The sequence below is a fragment of the Amblyraja radiata genome, chromosome 4, assembly GCF_010909765.2.
Source record: "Amblyraja radiata isolate CabotCenter1 chromosome 4, sAmbRad1.1.pri, whole genome shotgun sequence".
NCBI lineage: Eukaryota > Metazoa > Chordata > Chondrichthyes > Rajiformes > Rajidae > Amblyraja > Amblyraja radiata.
The window spans coordinates 109,555,267-109,574,830 of record NC_045959.1 but is presented as its reverse complement, the minus strand read 5'-3'; the positions used below and the strand labels follow the sequence as shown (position 1 = coordinate 109,574,830).

The 19,564-nt window shown below is 46.8% G+C and overlaps 1 protein-coding gene across 5 annotated transcripts in view; it reads right to left on the bottom strand.

The window, feature by feature from the left end:
* The window catches only part of slc4a2 (solute carrier family 4 member 2), a 203,860-nt gene that overhangs the window by 93,241 nt on the left and 91,055 nt on the right, over positions 1–19,564 (bottom strand). For 4 of the 5 annotated variants that reach the window (XM_033020207.1, XM_033020211.1, XM_033020208.1 and 1 more), the window contains one exon: positions 18,990–19,136. In XM_033020207.1, coding sequence (XP_032876098.1) covers positions 18,990–19,034 — 45 coding nt within the window. In that variant the 5' untranslated portion in view covers positions 19,035–19,136. Of the gene's footprint in view, positions 1–2,268; positions 2,601–18,989; positions 19,137–19,564 lie in introns of those variants that run through there. The other variant, XM_033020210.1, reaches the window with a different exon arrangement.

Sequence of the window (19,564 nt, the reverse complement as noted above, 5' to 3'; positions counted from 1 at the left end):
TTGACGAAATACACGGAAACTCAATCAATACCTCAAATGCGGCAGTCAGCAATAAAGCGCTGGAAAAACCCAGCGGGCCAGGTGTGAAATGCCTTTGAATACAAAGATGTGGCAACAAATTCTCCATTGTAAGACTCCTTGAGAAAGGCTTCCCAAACTGACACTAACCACCACACCTCTAGTCTCACTGAAAACAACCAAGTGCTTCAGGCAAAACATTGCTGACAAATTACGTATGCTAAAATAAAATTACCCTGACGAAATACACGGAATCTCCAGCACAGAACCAGTGAGTTTCACCCGTCCGGTAGGATAGTTGCTTCTAATGTCCTGTGGGAAGACCACCCCCCCCCCCCCCCCCCCCCCCCGTGAGGATCAAGTCTCACTACAGATGACCTGAGTTGTGACTATAAACCCACGCTCTGCAGATTCTGAGGAGCCATGATCTGGCCAACCCTCAATCAATACCTCAAATGCGTCAGTCAGGAATAAAGTGCTGGAAGAACTCAGCGGGTCAGGCAACATCTGCAGAGGAAATGGACAGATGATGTTTTGGTCAGGACCCCTCTACATACTGAAGAGAAGCCCTGACCCAACATGTCCTAGATTTCCCACCCCCCCCCCAGATGCCACCTGATCTGCCGAGTTCCTCCGGCAGTTTGTCATTTTGCTCAAAATTCTAGTATCTGCAGTTTCTCATGTCTCACAAATGCTTTATAAACGTCAGTTATTGTAGTGCTGTTTGTGGAACCTTTATCAACAATTCCCCCCACCCTCAGTCATTCCCTCATCTAACCTCTCCCATAGGGCAAAAGATACAAAAGCTTGGATGCACGCACTACCAGATTCAGGAACAGCTTCTGCCCTGTTGTTATTAGACCGTTAAATTATCCTCGAAGGGTGTAGTCCCGATCTCCCACCCTGCCTCGTTGTTTCCCTTGCACTTTTTTAAACTGCACTTTCTCTGTATCTGTCATGCTGTAAAATTATACTCTGCACTCTGGTAATTCTCTTTGACTACCTGTTGTACGTGTGTGGGTTCATTATACTCATGTACAGTATGATTTGACTGGGTAGCATGCAAAGAAAGTTTTTTCACTGTACATTATTTTTAGTTCTTGGCGATACAGCATGGAAACAACCCATCCCGACCATCGATCACCCATTCACCCTAGTTCTATGTTATCCCACTACCTTAATAATAATTACAATAATGGCATTAATGAATCAACCATACCAAAACAACCTGCCATTCATCCCATCGCGTTGTACTGGTTCCACCTCAAAGTTCTCATCCATCACCCTGTTAGTTAAGACACTTCACACCAACTGTATATCCAGATACTTTAGAAATGCTGAGGCTTGTGCACCCAGTGACACATTGTGGACTGAGCTCTGGGATGGGCACTAAGAGCACTAAGACACAAAGAGCATGATGCAATGGAACCAAACATCTAGCACCCATCACTCTTTGGGTGGAAATAAATCTCTTCAATTCTTTTCATTCTTCAATCAAGTGCTTTAAATTCTCTCATTAGTGATGTGGACCCTATGGATACAATAGGATTAGAGGGATGTGGGCCAAGCGCAGGCAGGTGGGAATAGCGCATGTTGGTCGGCATGGGCAAGCTGGGCTGAAGAGCCTGCTTCCATGCTGTATGACTTGGTGACTCTAGTGCCCTCTCTGCTCGGGGAAATAGGTCTCCCTCACATCAGAGTTTAAGAGAGTCAAGAGTGTTTAATTGCCATGTGTACCGACAACAGACCAATGGAATTCTTACTTGCTGCAGCTTCACAACAATGCACCAATAAAGATAACCAATTTATGCAATAAATTAATATCAGTAATAGTAGGTAACCAGACCACAGCAGTGTAAAACCAATCACAGTCCATGATGATTGAAAGAGACAGCATGGAACTAGGCCCTTTGGCCCACCAAGTCTACGGTGACCATCGATCACCATGCACACGTTCTCTCTTACCCAACTTTCCCATCCACTCCCTACACATTAGAAGCAATTTACAGAGGCCAATTAACCTACAAACCCACACTTCTTTGGGATGTGGGAGGAAACCAGAGCACCCGGAGGAAACCCACGCGGTCACAGGGAGAACTTGCAAGCTCCACACAGACAGCACCCGAGGTCAGGATGGAATCCGGGGCTCTGGCTCTGTGAGGCAGTGACTCTATCTGCTGCAACACTGCCTGAATGTCAGAATTAATATCAAGTATTTCTTCTCCTGCCTCTCCGTGAGCTGGGACTAACCTGAGGCTGGATGTGATCGTACAGTGGACGGCCCCTCACTGCCATCTTCCTGTCAGTGGGGTCTCTCCAGCAGCCTCTCCCTCGTGTTACAGGAGCCGATAGATTACTGCGTTCCAATATTGCTTTGCTGGGAGAATCTGCCTTTATGGAAGGCAGCCTGGAATGTGCGAATCAGCTGCCTCCACATGCTTCAGCCGTTCAGTCCAAGAATCGGAGAGGATTCAGGGCTGTGCAAGCGTGTTCTGACTCGCACGGATTACGTGCCTCGGACTACAACTTTGTTATTCGCCCCGTGGAAGGAAATTGCAGACAGCACAGAGCTCGGAGCTTTGACGGCAACAACTTCAGATACAGCAGGACAAAATAAACCAATAATTTCTGTGCTGAAATTAAACCAGGCTGGGTTTCCGCAAGGCTCCTCCCAGCTGCGCATGTGTAGACAAGCTGCAAGGCAGTAAGTGTGCGATCTACACCCGGTGTCACCACCGCAGTGAAAGGTGCAAAATGAAGTGTTACAACCGGAGCATAAAGACGCCGTGGTGTGAGGAAACATTTCAGCATCGATTATAGAGCACAGAAACAGGTCCTTCCACCCAACTTGTCCATGCCGATCAAGATATCATCAGGGCCTGCATTTGGCTCAAGGCCCTCTGAACCTTTCCTATCCATATATCGGTGACGGTCCTGCTGGTCGCTTCTTTCGTTTAGTTTAGAGATATAGCGTGGAAACAGGCCCTTCGGCCCACTAAGTCCGCGCCGACCAACAATCACCCTGTACACTAGTTCTATTCTCAGATTCAGATTCAAATTTTATTGTCATTGTGCAGTGTACAGTACAGAGACAACGAAATGCAGTTAGCATCTCCCTAGAAGAGCGACATAGAATATGAGCAATAAATAAATATATTTACGTACATACAGTCATAGTAGTGCTATAATTTTTTTTCCCTGGTGGAAGGAGTGTCCGGGGGTGGTGATTGGCAGTTACCGAGGTACATTGTTGAGTAATGTAACAGCCGCCGGGAAGAAGCTGTTCCTGGACCTGCTGGTCCGGCAACGGAGAGACCTGTAGCGCCTCCCGGATGGTAGGAGGGTAAACAGTCTGTGGTTGGGGTGAGAGCAGTCCTTGACGATGCTGAGCGCCCTCCGCAGACAACGCTTGCTTTGGACAGAGGGGAATGAGGAACCGGTGATGTGTTGGGCAGTTTTCACCACCCTCTGCAGTGCTTTCCGGTCAGACACAGAGCAGTTGCCATACCATACTGTGATACAGTTGGTAAGGATGCTCTCGATGGTGCAGCGGTAGAAGTTCACCAGAATCTGAGGAGACAGATGGACCTTCTTTAGTATCCTCAGGAAGAAGAGACGCTGGTGAGCCTTCTTGACCAGAGTTGAGGTATTGTGGGTCCAAGAGAGGTCATCGGAGATGTTGACCCCCAGGAACCTGAAGCTGGAAACAGCTTCAGCCGAGGGACAATTTACGGAGCCCAATTAACCTACAAACCAGCATGTCTTTGGGATGTGGGAGGAAACCGGAGTAACCGGTGGAAACCCACGCGGTCACATCGAGGACGTACAGACTCTGTACAGACAAACACCTGTAGTCAGGATGGAACCCGGGTCTCTGGCGCTGTAAGGCAGCAACTCGACCGCTGCGCCACTTTCTGTAGAACTAAAAACAGAAGACAGGTGCCACCAGCAAACTAGATGAATGGATCAGACACTGAGTCAGACCTAAAGTGGGAAACCTGCCTGTGCTCCTTCAATGTGAGTGATGCACTGATTATTGACAGCATTTTCCATTCTCAGTCTAGGATTAACAGCAAGTCCAGAGCTCCTTTTATCGCTGGTTAAATAAAACGTCAATGTCTAAGCTCCCAAACTTTCGTGCTCTTCTGTTTGTAACTTTGCAGTGACTCAGTCATTGAGAGAGGACTGCGCTAATCCCCACATAAGCTCCTGTGGCACTCGCTTCTGCAGTTGAACACAAACAGCCACAAATCCTCCAACACTCAGTCTAGGAAAACAACTGTTTTTTTCAACAGATCAGCAGACTAATCGGAAACATCACTCTGCAACACCGTGCAAGACCTTCACAAGAAGATCTTCATTCTTCAACTTCACAGAAAGTCTGGACTCCTGTCTACTCCTGTGTTATCCAACCATCAATAGCTTCTAATGGGTTTCTACCCGCCAACCCGGGTCAGCACGGAAGGCAAGGGCAGTGAATGGGAGACAGGTGCAGCAGCAAAGCTGGTTTATGGATGCAGCCCAGTCCATCATACACACTAGCCTTACCCCCATTACTCAATCTCTACACTGCTCACTGCCTCGGATAAGCAGCCAATAATATCAAGGTCCACTCACACCACCAGTCAATCCCTCTTCTCCCCTCTCCTGTCGGGCAGAAGGTACAAAGGTTGAAACCACGTACCATCAGATTCAGGAACAGCTTCTTCCCCGCTGTTATCAGGCCACTATCTGACATCACAGGTGAATAGGGTGGTCAAGATGGTATTCGGAACATTGGCTTTCATCACTGGCTATTGAGCGTAGAAGTTGGGACATTATGATAGTGAATTTGGTGAGGCCGCATGTGGAGTATTGTGTTCAGTTTTGGTCACTCTGCTATAGGAAGGATGTCATTAAGTTGGAAAGAGGGTAGAGAAGATTTACATGGATGTTGCCAGGACTCGAGGGCCTGAGCTATAGAGAGAGGTTGGGCAGGTGAGGACTTTATTCCTTAGGGCGCAGGAGGCTGAGGGGTGATCTTTTGGAGGTGTATAAGATCATAAGGGGGAATAGATAGGATGAATGCACAGTGTCTTACACCCAGAGTAGGGGAATCGAGAACCAGAGGACATAGATTAATTTGAGAGGGAAAAGATTCAAAGCTGAGGCAACTTTTTAATCACTGAAGGAGGAGGGTATATGGAACCAGCTACTAGAGGAAACGGTTGAGGCAGGAACAATAACAACATTTACAAGATATTTGAACAGGTACAGGAATAGAAAAAGATGGGAGGGATATGGGCCAAATTCAGGCAAATGGGACTAGGTTAGATGGGGCATCTTGGTTGGTATGTATGGGGTGGGCCAAAGGGCTTGTTTCCATGCTGTACGACTCTATGACTGATGAGAGTTCTCCAAGAACCAGCTTCGACTCAATGGGCAGAACAGCCTCTCTCGACATCACGAGGAAATACAAGACTCTTGGAAGGATGGTACTGGAATTGCCCAGGAGGCATTGACAAGGGCAGGACAGAGCTGCAAGCATTCAGGCAGAGGAGGCTGAACTAAACCTGGGAATTCGAACATTGCTACAATCTTGAAATGATTGACACGTGTTTTTATTGGAACGTATTTGAAAAGGTCACAGAGGCTGCTGCATATCTCTGTTGCGACTTAATGCCTTACCCAGAATATTTTGATAAAATCAATGTTCTTTTACCACTGATTAATTTGTATTGGTGAACAATTAAACGCTGAACGAATTATCAGTAATGTGACCTACTGAAGGACAAATGCTAAAAGCACACACAACACAGGCAGACCTGTTGCTCACCTTCAATAATCCAACACTTTCTTGATATGAAAGTCTGAAATCTTCTTGCATTATCCGGCAGTTCCATTATATAACCCTCACTTGCTCCCACTTGTACCTTTGCTGTTTAAAATAAACTAAAACTGCTGGAAGAATTCAGCAGGTTTGACTTATTGTATAGGAAGGAACCGCAGATGCTGGTTTAAACCGAAGATAGGCGCAAAAAGGTGGAGTAACTCAGCGGGCCATACAGCATCTCTGGAGAAAAGGAATAGGTGACGTTTTGGGTAGAGACCCTTCTTCAGCCCCATCTACACCCATGATGAGGTGTTCCATACCAGGACATTCGAGATGTCCTCATTCTTTAGGGAACGGGGGTTCCCATCATCCATCAGAGATGAGGCCCTCCTTGCTACCCCGCAACTCCACTCTTGCTCCCACTTCCCCCAGTCGCACCAGGGACAGAGCCCCCCAGTCCTTACCTTTCACCCCATCAGATGTTGCATAGAGCACATAAACCTCCGACATCTTCGCCACCTCCAACACGATCCCACCACTAGTCACATCTTCCCATCTCCGCCCCTTTTCACCTTCCACAGAGAACATTCGATTGATTTGATTATTCCTTTAATAATCCTTTTTCAGGAAATTACAGTGCCACGACAGCTTCAAGACAAACATAACACCACGCTTTCATACATAACAAGTTAAAATACGTTAAAATACAAGTTAAAATACAATTAATTTAAAAAAAGTGCAGTTATTTATGCTCATTATAAAGTCTTATAGCAGCTGGTAAACAGGACTTCCTGTATCTCTCCGTTTTGCACATTGGTGCAATCAGCCTCTGACTGAAGATGCTGCTCTTGATCACCTTCAGGGCATGGAGTGGGTGAGTGGGGTTTGTCATTATGGAACCTAGTTTATTTAGTGTTCTGGCCTCTGCCACCTGCTGGACCGTTCGTTGCTCAACCCCGACCACTGAGCCGGCCTTCCTGATTAGTTTGTCCAATCTGTTTTTATCCGCTATACGGGCGCCATCTCCCCAACAGGCCACAGCAAAAAACAGAGCACTGGCCACCACTGAATGGTAGACACTGCACAGTAGGGGTTGGCAGATATTAAAAGACCTCAGCCTCCTTAAAAAATACAGTCGGCTTTGTCCCTTCCTGTACACCGCCTCCATATGACACTTCCAGTTCAGCTCACTGTCAAGCTGCACCCCAAGGTACCTGTGATTAGCGACCACCTCCACCTCAGTGCCCTTAATGGTGATCGGCGTTGCTTGAGTCCTCCTCCTCCCCCTCCTAAAGTCCCCCTCCCTCCACAACTCACTGGTTAACTCATCCCTTCCCACCCAAACCACCCCTTTCCCAGGTACTTTCCCCTACAACCACAGGAGATGCGACACCTGTCCCTATACCTCCTCCCTCGACTCTGCCCAGGGACCCCGACAGTCCTTTCAGGCTAGGCAGAGGTTCACTTGCACCTCTTCCAACCTCATCTACTGCATCCGTTGCTCCAGGTGGGGATATCGGCGAGACCAAACGTTGACTGGGCAATCATTTCGCTGAACAGCATCGCTCAGTCCACCTGGGCCTACCTGATCTCCCGGTTGCCAAACACTTTAACTCCCCTTCCCATTCCCACACTGACCTTTCTGTCCTTGGCCTCCTCCATCGTCAGAGTGAGGCCAAACACAAATTGGAGGAACAGCACTTCATATTTCGCTTGGGCAGCTTACAACCCAGCGGTATAAATATTAATGTTCTAACTTCAAGTAACCTTTGCACCCCCTCTTCGTCCCTCCCCCACCCAAGTTGTTATGCTAGTTTCACTGTCTTCCTGGTGAGTTTCATTGTCGGTAACATTGTCTTGGTGAGACCACACCTGGAGTATTGCGTACAGTTTTGGTCTCCAAATCTGAGGAAGGACATTATTGCCATAGAGGGAGTGCAGAGAAGGTTCACCAGACTGATTCCTGGGATGTCAGGACTTTCATATGAGGAAAGACTGGATAGACTTGGCTTATACTCGCTAGAATTTAGGAGATTGAGGGGGGATCTTACAGAAACTTACAAAATTCTTAAGGGGTTGGACAGGCTAGATGCAGGAAGATTGTTCCTGATGTTGGGGAAGTCCAGGACAAGGGGTCACAACTTAAGGATAGAGGGGAAATCCTTTAGGACCGAGATGAGAAAAACATTTTTCACACAGAGAGTGGTGAATCTCTGGAACTCTCTGCCACAGAAGGTAGTTGAGGCCAGTTCATTGGCTATATTTAAGAGGGAGTTAGATGTGGCCCTTGTGGCTAAAGGGATCGGGGGTATGGAGAGAAGGCAGGTACGGGATACTGAGTTGGATGATCAGCCATGATCATATTGAATGGCGGTGCAGGCTCGAAGGGCCGAATGGCCTACTCCTGCACCTATGTTCTATGTTTCTATGTTCTATGTAACTCGTTTTCATCACAGCCAACAATGGCCTGGTTCCTTTACCATCGTTTTTTTTGCATATCTTTCATTCATTTGTTCTATATCTCTCTATATCATTGTCTAAATCTCTCACTTCCCTCTCCCCTGACTCACAGTCTGAAGAAGGGTCTCAACCCGAAACGTTACCTATCCTTTTCTCCAGAGATGCTGCCTGACCCCCTGAGTTACTCCAGCTCCTAACATGTGTCTATCTTTAGCCATGACTTATTGTTAAACTTGGTCTATAGTTCCCAGGCTTTTCTTTGCAGCCTGTCTGATATAAAGACACAGCATTAGCCACATTCCAGTCCTCCGACCCCTCACGATGATGCATACGTCTTTGTCAAGGCTCCTGCAAGTTCTTCTCTTGCTTCCCACAGATACACCTGATCAGGCCCGGGAGATTTGACTACCATCACACACTTTAGGACATCCAGCGCATGTCTTCGACTGCAATACGGACTGTCCTTAAGATATTTCCATTAACTGTCCCATGTACCCCTGTCTTCACGGTAAAGACAGTGGATAAATATTAATCGAGGACCTTGCCGATCTCCTGCAGTTCCACACATAGATGTCCACTTTGGTGTTTAAGGTTCTCTATTCTCTCCCTTCTTGGGCTTTTTCCATTGATAAAACATAAAATCTGTTTGAACTTTCCTTACTCTTTGCCAAATCTATCTAATGCTCTCTTGTTGCACTCCTGATTTCCTTCTACAATATACTCCTGTAATCACTATAATGCCCCAGGCATACACGATCCCAACAGCCTGTATCTGACCCATGTCTCCTTTCTTTTGAGCTTAACATCTCTTATTATGCAGGATTCCTTACTCCTGCCAGTCTTGCCCTTTACTGCACCAAGAACATGCAGACCTTGAACTATCACTATCTCTCTTTTAAAAGCCTCCCACTTATTACAAATGCCTTTGCTTTACAAACATTCCACTACAATCAACTTTTGCAAGCTCCTGTCAGTTACCGGTGAAATGTGTCCTGTCCCAATTCAGGACTTTAACTTGCAGGCTAGCTTTGTCCTTTCTCATAAAAGCTAAAGGCAGTTTGTGTTTTGCTCCAGATTCCAGCATCTGCAGTGTCTTGTGGCTGCTTTGTTGTTTGATCTGTGTCTTGTGCTTGTGACCACGCAGTCCTTTACTTCCAATAACCTCTGTTGCCTATTCATTCTTGTGAGGCAGGTATCGCTGCCAACGTCGGCACTGAATATGCTCCCACATCACCTAACAGTGGGTCCAGTGTCCACTGGATGGGAAAAAACACCGACATTGCCAACGAGGCCCAGGTTCTCTGAGTTATTTAGGATACAACAACGCCAGAATAAAAGTTAATTCCATCGGCAGCTGCCCACTTAGTTTAAATGTCTAGAAACAGTGTTGTTGGCTATTGACGGACCAGTGGCTGATGGCATCTTTACTGTCATTGTCAGCCAATCAGTCTGCAGAAGGAGGTACACAACAATACTGGAGAAACTCAGTGGGTGCAGCAGCATCTATAGAGCAAAGGAAATAGGCAACGTTTCGGGCCGAAACCCTTCTTTAGTCTGCAGAAGGACCCTGACCCGAAACATCGCCTGTCCATTTAATTCACAGATGCTGCCTGACCCGCTGAGTTACTCCAGCACTCTGTGTTTTGCTCAGTCAAATTGTCGGATTAATGACAATCAATAATGCATTGTGGATGCTGGAAAATGATTCATCGTTGCGCATTGCTTCAAATTTCACTTTCACTTCCACCATGTATTTTCATTTCTCACTTCTAACTTCGCCAACAGTTGGTGGTATTTCCCAGAGGGACCAATGCATGGCTAGTGGCCTCAGATCAATGATCTAGTCTAGAGCTCCAAGCATAGAAACCTTTCACCTCACAGGGCCTACAAGTACATAGTCCCTGAAAGTGGCATTGCAGGTAGATAGGGTGGTGAAGGAGGCTTTTGGCATGCTGGCATTCATCCATCAGGGAACTGAGTATAGAAATTGAGAGATAGACACGAAAAGCTGGGGTAACTCAGCGGGACAGGCAGCATCTCTGGAGAAAAGGAATTGGTGATTTTTCGGGTTGAGACCCTTCCTCAGAGGTTATGCTACAATTGCACGAGACATTGAAGAGGCCGCACTTGGAGTATTCTGTTCAGTTATGGGCCTGTCCCACTTAGGCGATTTTTCAGACGACTGTCAGAGTGGAACACCACACACACACAGAGACACACGCACAGACACACATTGCTTCCTTCATCAAACCGTTATGCAGGCGGGGGACATGGCAAGCGGGGGGGAGCGCTGTCAGAGTGAAATTCACACGGTGCAAGGCCAAGGTGATACAGACACACACCGTGATGAACAGGAAGGTTGGCGCTGTAATTAAGATGGTTAAAGCACAGTGTGGTGGAAGAGGGGAGAAGGAGTGGAGACAACTTTTAAGAAGCCAGAGATACACGGCTGTGAAGCTCGGCGGATATTTAACATTACCGGTCGGTTATCCTTGGTTCTGAAAACTACTGCTTACGTTCTTTTTCCCAATGAGCCAATGAAATTCACCGGTCAGCTCCGGCTACAACCTAAGAGAACCTTCGACTTCGTGGCAACCCACTAGGACCTCCTGGCGACCCACCTACGGCACGAGAATTCTCGCTACTCTCCATGGCGGCTTCATTCTGGGTCCGCTAATTTTTCAACATGTTGAAAAATTTGTGGCGACTATAATGAGGCCGCGACTAGTTCCCAGAATGCGGGAACTCCTCACGACCATGAAGGCGACTCCCCGGCAACCACCCGCGAACATGTGGCGACTGCATAGTCTCCTGCAGTCGCCTAAAAAATCGCCTAAGTGGGACAGGCCCATTAGGAAAGATGCCATAAAGCTGGGAATCAGAGACGATTTACAATGATGTTTCCAGGACCAGAGAGCCTGAGCTATAGGGGGAGGTTGGAACTTTATTTCTTGAAGTGCAGGAGGCTGAGGGTTGATCTTATAGAGGTGTATAAAATCTCGAGGGGGATGGATACGGTGAATGCAGTGTCTTTTTTTCCACCTAGAGAATTCAAGAACTAGAGGGCATAAGATTAAGGTGAGAGGGGAATGATTAGGAACCTGAGAAGCAACTTTTTCACTCAGAGGGTGGTGAGAATGAATGAAGAAGTTAGACCGGTACGTAGATAGGAAAGATTTAGAGGGATTTGGGCCAAACGTGGGCAAATGGGATGCCTCATCTAAGGCAAAGATGCCTTAGATGAGGCATCTTTGTCAGCATGGATGGGTGGGGCTGAAGTGCCTGTTTCCGTGCTAGATGACTCACGGTTGGAACCACCACAGTATGCAGTCATTGGTTTGGTACACACCTACTCAGCAAGCTGACTGACTTCGCTCGCTTCCCACAAACATTCCCAAACATTGGGATCACTCCCAACAGCTTTCTGAAACTATTTGCAGGATCCCCAATAGGACGTGTATTTATGTGGAGTCTTTCACAACCTCAATCCATGTACTGAGCTAACATGGGAATCACATCAGCTATTTTGTGCACAAGGCCCCACAAAGAGGAGTGTCTTAACGATCAGTTAATCTAATTTAAAATGGTGTCTGTCATAAAAGGTAAATATTTACCAGATCACCGGGAAAGTTCCTCTGCTCTTCTCTGAGACGGTCTTCGTTTACATATGTGAGAGGGCATGGCTTCAATCACTGCAGTGTTTTTCCCAACAATGTGGAATTCCCTCAGCCCCACACCAAACCAACAATGAACGCTCTGTAAATAATGTCTTCCCCCTCCCTGACAGCGCAGCACTGTACCGCACTGTAGCACAGCAGTGCCTCCCCAGTGCTGATCCCCGCCTCCACCCAACACTGTGACACTCCTGCAGCACTGCCCCTCCCACAGTGCGGTGCTCCCTCAGTACTGTCCCTCCCACAGTGCGGCGCTCCCTCAGTACTGTCCCTCCCACAGTGCGGCGTTCCCTCAGTCCCACCCCTCCCACAGTGCAGCGTTCCCTCAGTCCCACCCCTCCCACAGTGCGGTGCTCCCTCAGTCCCACCCCTCCCACAGTGCGGCGTTCCCTCAGTCCCACCCCTCCCACAGTGTGGTGCTCCCTCAGTACTGTCCCTCCCACAGTGTGGTGCTCCCTCAGTCCCACCCCTCCCACAGTGCGGCGTTCCCTCAGTCCCACCCCTCCAACAGTGCGGTGCTCCCTCAGTCCCACCCCTCCCACAGTGCTGCGCTCCCTCAGTACTGCCCCTCCCATTGTACAACGTTGCATTTTGTGTTTCTGTGGAGTGAAACCCACTGACACAGAGTGGAGCTGCTCCATCAAACCGCGGTAATATCAGTCAAAGAGAAGTGTATAAGTTCAATGCTCCTTCTTTTAGATACAGTTAGATAGAACTCTGGGGGCTAGTGGAATCAAGGGATATGGGGAGAAGGCAGGCACGGGTTATTGATTGGGGACGATCAGCCATGATCGCAATGAATGGCGGTGCTGGCTCGAAGGGCCGAATGGCCTCCTCCTGCACCTATTTTTTATGTTTCTATGTTTCTTCATGTTCATATGTCATAGCAGCAGAATTAGACCCATTCGGCCCATCGAGTCTACTCCACCACTCAATCATGGCTGATCTATCTTTCCCTCTCAACCCCATTCTCCTGCCTTCTCCCCTGAATCTTTGACACCCTTACTAATCATGAACCTGTCACTCTCCGCTTTAATAATATTCAATGACTTGTCCTCCACCGCCATCTGTGGCACGTGGAGTCACGTCCGGAACCTGGAAGGGGACTGAACCCATCATCTTTTGATGGCAACTATTGTGAAACTTGGAGAAAATTGCACTAGCTACCAGCTCAACAACTGCTAATTTACATCAGGAAATCATAAAATGTGTGAACACTTCCAAATAAGACATTAAAAAAAGCTTCAGAAATGTCTGCAAATAAGATGTTGAAATCTGCTTCACAAGTCATCTTCAGACTTTATCTCAGTCAGGCATTCGGAGAACTGCAAATCCAAGGCCACCAATCTCTTATCTTAATGAGAAGTTTGACGTTCCATGTGACAGCTGTAAAATACTAGGAATATAAGAGGAGAGAGCCATTTTGCCCATCTATCCGGTTCTCCAGAGATGCTGCTTGACCCGCTGTGTTCCTCCAGCACTTTGTGTTTTGTTTCTTTCGCTGTTCCTCTGTCCAATAATTTCTTGGCCTACCTGCATCTCATCTCCACTCAATCATTTTGGTTCCAAAAATCTCAATACTCTTATACTGCAATTTGTTATGGACCAACCACATTGAAGCTGTGGTCAAGAAAGCACTCGGAAGACGCAGAAAGTTCAGCATGACTCCAACGACTCTTACCAACTTCTACAGATGCACCACAAAAGCATACTGTTGGTTGCATCACAGCTTGGGTTGGCAACAGCCCAGTCCATCACACTCCCCACCATCAACTCCATCTACACTTCATGATGCCACAGGAGGGACCTTTTTTTTTCACCCGGTCATTCCCTATTTTTCTCTCTTCCATTGGGCAGAAGATACGAAAGCTTGCAAGCGATGCGACCAGATTCAGGAACAGTTTTTTCCTCACCCCCTCACCACCTCTTTCACTTTGCACTATCTGGGGTACTTGTGCACGGCTTTTCACAGTATCTCATACACATGAGTGACATCAATAAACAAAAACCAATGCTACAGTAGTAATAAGAACTCTTTAAAGTCTGGTGTCTACAAACCTCTGTCTAATGTACATGCAAGGCGATAAACCAGAGATGGTTGAATCCATGGCATCATCACCTCACCTCCACTCTGCCTCGACTTGCTCCCATACACCCATCACATATTTAACAATCCTTTAAATTAGTTCACAGCATCCCATGTATTTAAGTCAACAATTTACAAGTAGAAATAGCTTAATGCAACATAGTATGGCATTTCAACTTGCTTCACAAGGGTATTGGCAGACTTGACGTGCCTCTGAACCAGATGTGAAAATGTAAGGACAGGTGATGAAGATAGGCTATTTTGAGGAGTTTCTAGAAGGAAAACAGGTGGACATTTTTTTAAGCGAGAGAATCCCAAATCTTGTGATGTTGACACAGCCCCAGTGTGAAGCAACTAAAAAAATTGGAACGAATTTGAGAATTTGAAGTACCTCAGCCAAGGGCAGTGCATGAGGAGATCACGGAGGAAGATGGATTTGAACATTCGGAATGAGGTTCTGCCAGATGGGCGCCAAAGCGAACACGAGGGGTGGGCGATAGGCTGGGATGAGAGGTAAGTAGTTAAAGTACTGGATGAGATTACAGTGCTGAAGTAACACAGGCAGCATCTCTGGAGGACATGGTTAGGCGATATATCGGACAGGGCCCTTCTTCAGGAACGTTACCTATCCATGTTCTCAGAGGTGCTGCCTGACCCGTTGAGCTATTCCAGCAATGTGTCTGGTTTTTTTCAAACAAGCATTTGCCGTTCCTTCTTTCTCAATGAGGTTACAAACTGGTTGAGAAACTGTTCAGCAATTCACTACACCTGCCCCTCCGCACAATTAGATGCCGGCTAGCTGCTGTAACCTAGTAATAAACTCTTTGTCGATCTGAGGTCACCGGACTGACTTGGGGCATGAATAAAGTCAATCCTCACATTCTTTTAGCTAGGGCAGAGGATTCTAAAACTAGAGAGCACAGGCCTAAGATGAGAGGGGAGAGATTGAAGAGGAACCTTTCCACTTGGAGGTGGACCATATCTTGAATGAGTTCCCAGAGGAAGCTGTAAACGGATACAATTACAACTTTAAAAATACATTTGGACAGATATATGGATAGGAAGGGTTTAGAAGGTTATGGGCCAAATGCAGGCAAATGTGCCTGGACCCAGTATGCCAACTTGTTTCCCGTGCTGCACGATTAGATAGATACATAGAAAATAGGTGCAGGAGTAGGCCATTCGGCCCTTCGAGCCTGCACCGCCATTCAATATGATCATGGCTGATCATCCAACTCAGTATCCCGTACCTGCCTTCTCTCCATACCCCCTGATCCCTTTAGCCACAAGGGCCACATCTAACTCCCTCTTAAATATATCCAATGAACTGGCCTCAACTACCCTCTGTGGCAGAGAGTTCCAGAGATTCACCACTCTCTGTGTGAAAAATGTTTTTCTCATCTCGGTCTTAAAGGATTTCCCCCTTATCCTTATGCTGTGACCCCTTGTCCTGGACTTCCCCAACATCGGGAACAATCTTCCTGCATCTAGCCTGTCCAACCCCTTAAAAATGTTGTATGTTTCTATAAGATCCCCCCTCAATCTCCTAAATTCTAGCGAGTACAAGCCGATTCTGTGACTCTATCCAGGACAAGTGCTAACCATACAAGTTTAAATCTTGCTCATAAATTGGGCTAAATGTTGCCTCATGCATCTACTTTTAATCATCAGGAACCTTTTAGAAACGGCCATCAACAGTGTTACCGGCTCAGTCACCGATACCCAATTTCACTAGGACCCCTCAGCTTCAGGTCTCATCACAGCCTTGGACCAAACATGGACCACAGAGATGAATGAATGCCAGAGGTGGGGTGAGACTGAGTGCCCCTGGCATCGCAGTAACATGTGAAGGAGTGTAGCATCAAATCACCAAAGACAAGGGCGGCACGGTGGCGCAGCAGTAAGAGCTACTGCCTCGCAGCGCCAGAGACCCGAGTTGGGTCCCAATTACGAGTGCTGTCTGTGTGGAGTTTGCACGTTCTCCTATGACCGCATGGGGTGCTCTGGTTTCTTCCCACATTCCAAAGACATGCAGGTTTGTAGGTTAATTGGCTTCTGTAAATTGTCTCTGGTGGACAGTTTACAGAATAGAACCAATGGGATAGACCAGAACTAGTGTACGAGTGATCGTTGATTGGTGCGGACTCGCTGGGCCGAAGGGCCTGTTTCCATGCTTAAATTATCCTTAAATTAAACTAAACTACACTCAACAAGGTGCATCAAGGGAAAAACTGCAGTGCTTGGAGCCATGCCTCACATAAGGAAAGGCAGTACAGTTTAGATACAAGAAACTGCAGATGCTGGAGTACCTCAGCAGGTTAGGCAACATCTCTGGAGAACATGACTAGGTGACATTTCAAGCAGGGCCCTTCTTCAGTTTGAAGAAGTATCCTGACCTGAAACATCACCGATCCATGAAGGCAGTACAGTCGTTGGTGATCTCAGGACATCGCTGTGAGAGTTCCTCTGGGCAGGTCCTGGACTGAACACAGCCATCAGCTGCTTCATTAATGACCATTCTTCCATTGCAAGGCTAGAAGTGGGGACTTTTGCTGATGCCTGCAAAATGTTATCACATGGAAGTCAGAACAGTACAGTATGGCAACAGACCCTTCAGCCTCACAAATTGCATGTCTTCTTGGGCCAAGATTGAAGTTCTCAGAGACTTGGAGGGTGCAAGGTGGAGCAGGATATGTGCATTCTCTGTAGGCTGTTCCAGAAGAGGATTTATTGTACTCACGTATTGTATGATTTGACTGGATAACATATAAAACAACCTTTCACTGCATCTCTGTATCCGTGAGAATAAAAAAAGTAAAACTAAATCACCCCATTGCCCTGCAAAATTACGTCACAACTTCTCTACATATTTCATATGTAAAAACCAAACTTCCAGGGATATGGAGCATGTGCTGGCAGAGGAGATTTGTTTAACGATATCATGGGCAGAAGGGCCTGTTCCTGTACTGTGCTGTTCTACAAAACACAAAGTGTTTTGCAGCACTGCTTCAGTGCTGGAGTAACTGTACTCGGCTTGTACTCGCTAGAATTTAGAAGATTGAGGGGGGATCTTATAGAAACTTACAAAATTCTTAAGGGGTTGGACAGGCTAGATGCAGGAAGATTGTTCCCGATGTTGGGGAAGTCCAGAACAAGGGGGTCACAGTTTAAGGATAAGGGGGAAATCTTTTAGGACCGAGATGAGGAAAACATTTTTCACACAGAGAGTGGTGAATCTCTGGAATTCTCTGCCACAGAAGGTAGTTGAGGCCAGTTCATTGGCTATATTTAAGAGGGAGTTAGATGTGGCCCTTGTGGCTAAAGGGATCAGGGGGTATGGAGAGAAGGCAGGTACAGGATACTGAGTTGGATGATCAGCCATGATCATATTGAATGGCGGTGCAGGCTCGAAGGGCCGAATGGCCTACTCCTGCACCTATTTTCTATGTTCTATGTTTCTAACTCAGCGGGTCATCCTACATCTCTGGAGGGCATGGATAACAACGTTTCGGGTCAGGACCCTTCTTCAGAAGCCAAATCATCACCTATCCTATCTACATCCTTCATAAATCCTGCCTGACTCACTGAGTGACTCCAGCATTTGTGTTTCCTCAAGATTCCAGCACCTGCCATGATGTTGTGCGTTCGATGTTCCAAGACAACGTTTCTGCCAGCATTATCAAGGCCAACATTATCACGGACATACACCACCCTGGCCATGCTCTCATTTCATCCTGCCATCAGGAAGAAGGTATAGGAGTCTGAAAACCATGAACTCCAGGTTCAGGAGTTTGGTCCTGACCTTCTATCTACCTCATGGCCCCATAGCAGAAGCATCCACGTCGCGGGGCTGGAAACTGGAAGTATCCCGAGCTAATTCTGCTACCACCATCATCTGTTGCAACAAGTGATGGCTCCCATTGAGTGTCGCCGGAAGCTTGCGTCCTTTTCAGGACGGACGATGGCAGCGATGTCAACATTTGAAACATGGAAGAAGGGCACGAAAGAAGATCTACCTCATGGGTGACCTTTGAAATATCTTTAATCGGACTTCATTAGACTTTACTATGCATTAAATGTTATACCCTTCATCCTGCATCTGTATACTCTGGGCGGCTTGATTGTAATTATGTATAGTCCTTTCCCTGACTGGGTAGCACACAACAATAAGATTTTCACTGTAATTAGGTACTCCTGACAATAATAATAAAGTAAACACTAGAACACAGATAGAACATAGAGCAGTACAGCACGGGAACAGGCCCTTCAGCCCACAATGTCTGTGCCAAACGATACCAAGAACAACTTCTATGCCATTGTGGACAATGGTCCTTGACGATGGAACTGGTGCACTACAATGCTAACAAGTATATTCTGCACTCTGTATTTTCCCCTTTGCTTTATCCATTGTACTTCCGAGTTTGAACAGATTATATCTATGTAATACAGATTATATAAACGTCGCCTATTTCCTTCGCTCCATAGATGCTGCTGCACCCGCTGAGTTCCCCCAGCAATTTTGTGTACCTTAGATTATATCTATGTATAGTTTATCAGGTCAGTTTGGACAGGAGGCAAAACATAGCTTTTCACTGTAACTCATTATGTAACAATAATAAACCTGAACAAAATACTTATCCCTCCATTCCCTGCCCTCCATTAACACTAACCCTACATGAACCCATCACCTCTCCCCTTCTGACGGGGCCCTGCCACACATTGGGATTCAGTACATGACCAGGTACTACAATGTTCTGGGAACACACCATGGAGACCACCCACTGTTGACTTGCCACCCATCATCAAGTATCATCTAAACCATCACCAGAGTCTTTGCTGGAATAACCACTGTCCCCGCAGATAGTTCCCAACCTGATCAATGGTCAAGGGAGAACACATCAGCTAGCTCCACCCTGGGAGAAAGGATGTGCATACTTACACCCTGCACGGCTGCGTGAATCTCAGGTGAACCCGGCAAGTCCATCGTGTCACCTCTGGCGTCGTTGTCAGCCCGGAATCAAAGGCTCTCTTTTTAACCCTTTTCCTGTTCACACAAATTCAGTGATGGTCTTAGGGACAGCATAACCTGGAGGAAGAGATTCAGGAGAAAGAAAATCCATCAGTATCATATTATCGAACATGGAACGGTACAGCACAAGAACAGGCCCTTTGGCCCACATTGTCTGTGTTGAACCAACTTATTATCTGCCTGAATGTAATCCATATCCCTTCATATCCATATGTTTATCCAAACGTCTCTTAAATGCCACTACTGTAGTGACCACCACCACCCCTGGCAGCAATTTCCAAGCACCCTCTACCAAATCTTCCCCCCACATCCTCTTTAAACTTTGCCCCTCTCATCTTAAAGCTCTGGCCTCTAGTATTTGGCATTTCCATCCTCGGAAAAAGGTTCCGACTGTCTACCCTATCTATGCCTCTGACAATTTTAAGTCGTTCTCTCATGTCTCTCCTCAACCTCGGCATTCCAGAGAAAACAATCCAACTCTGTCC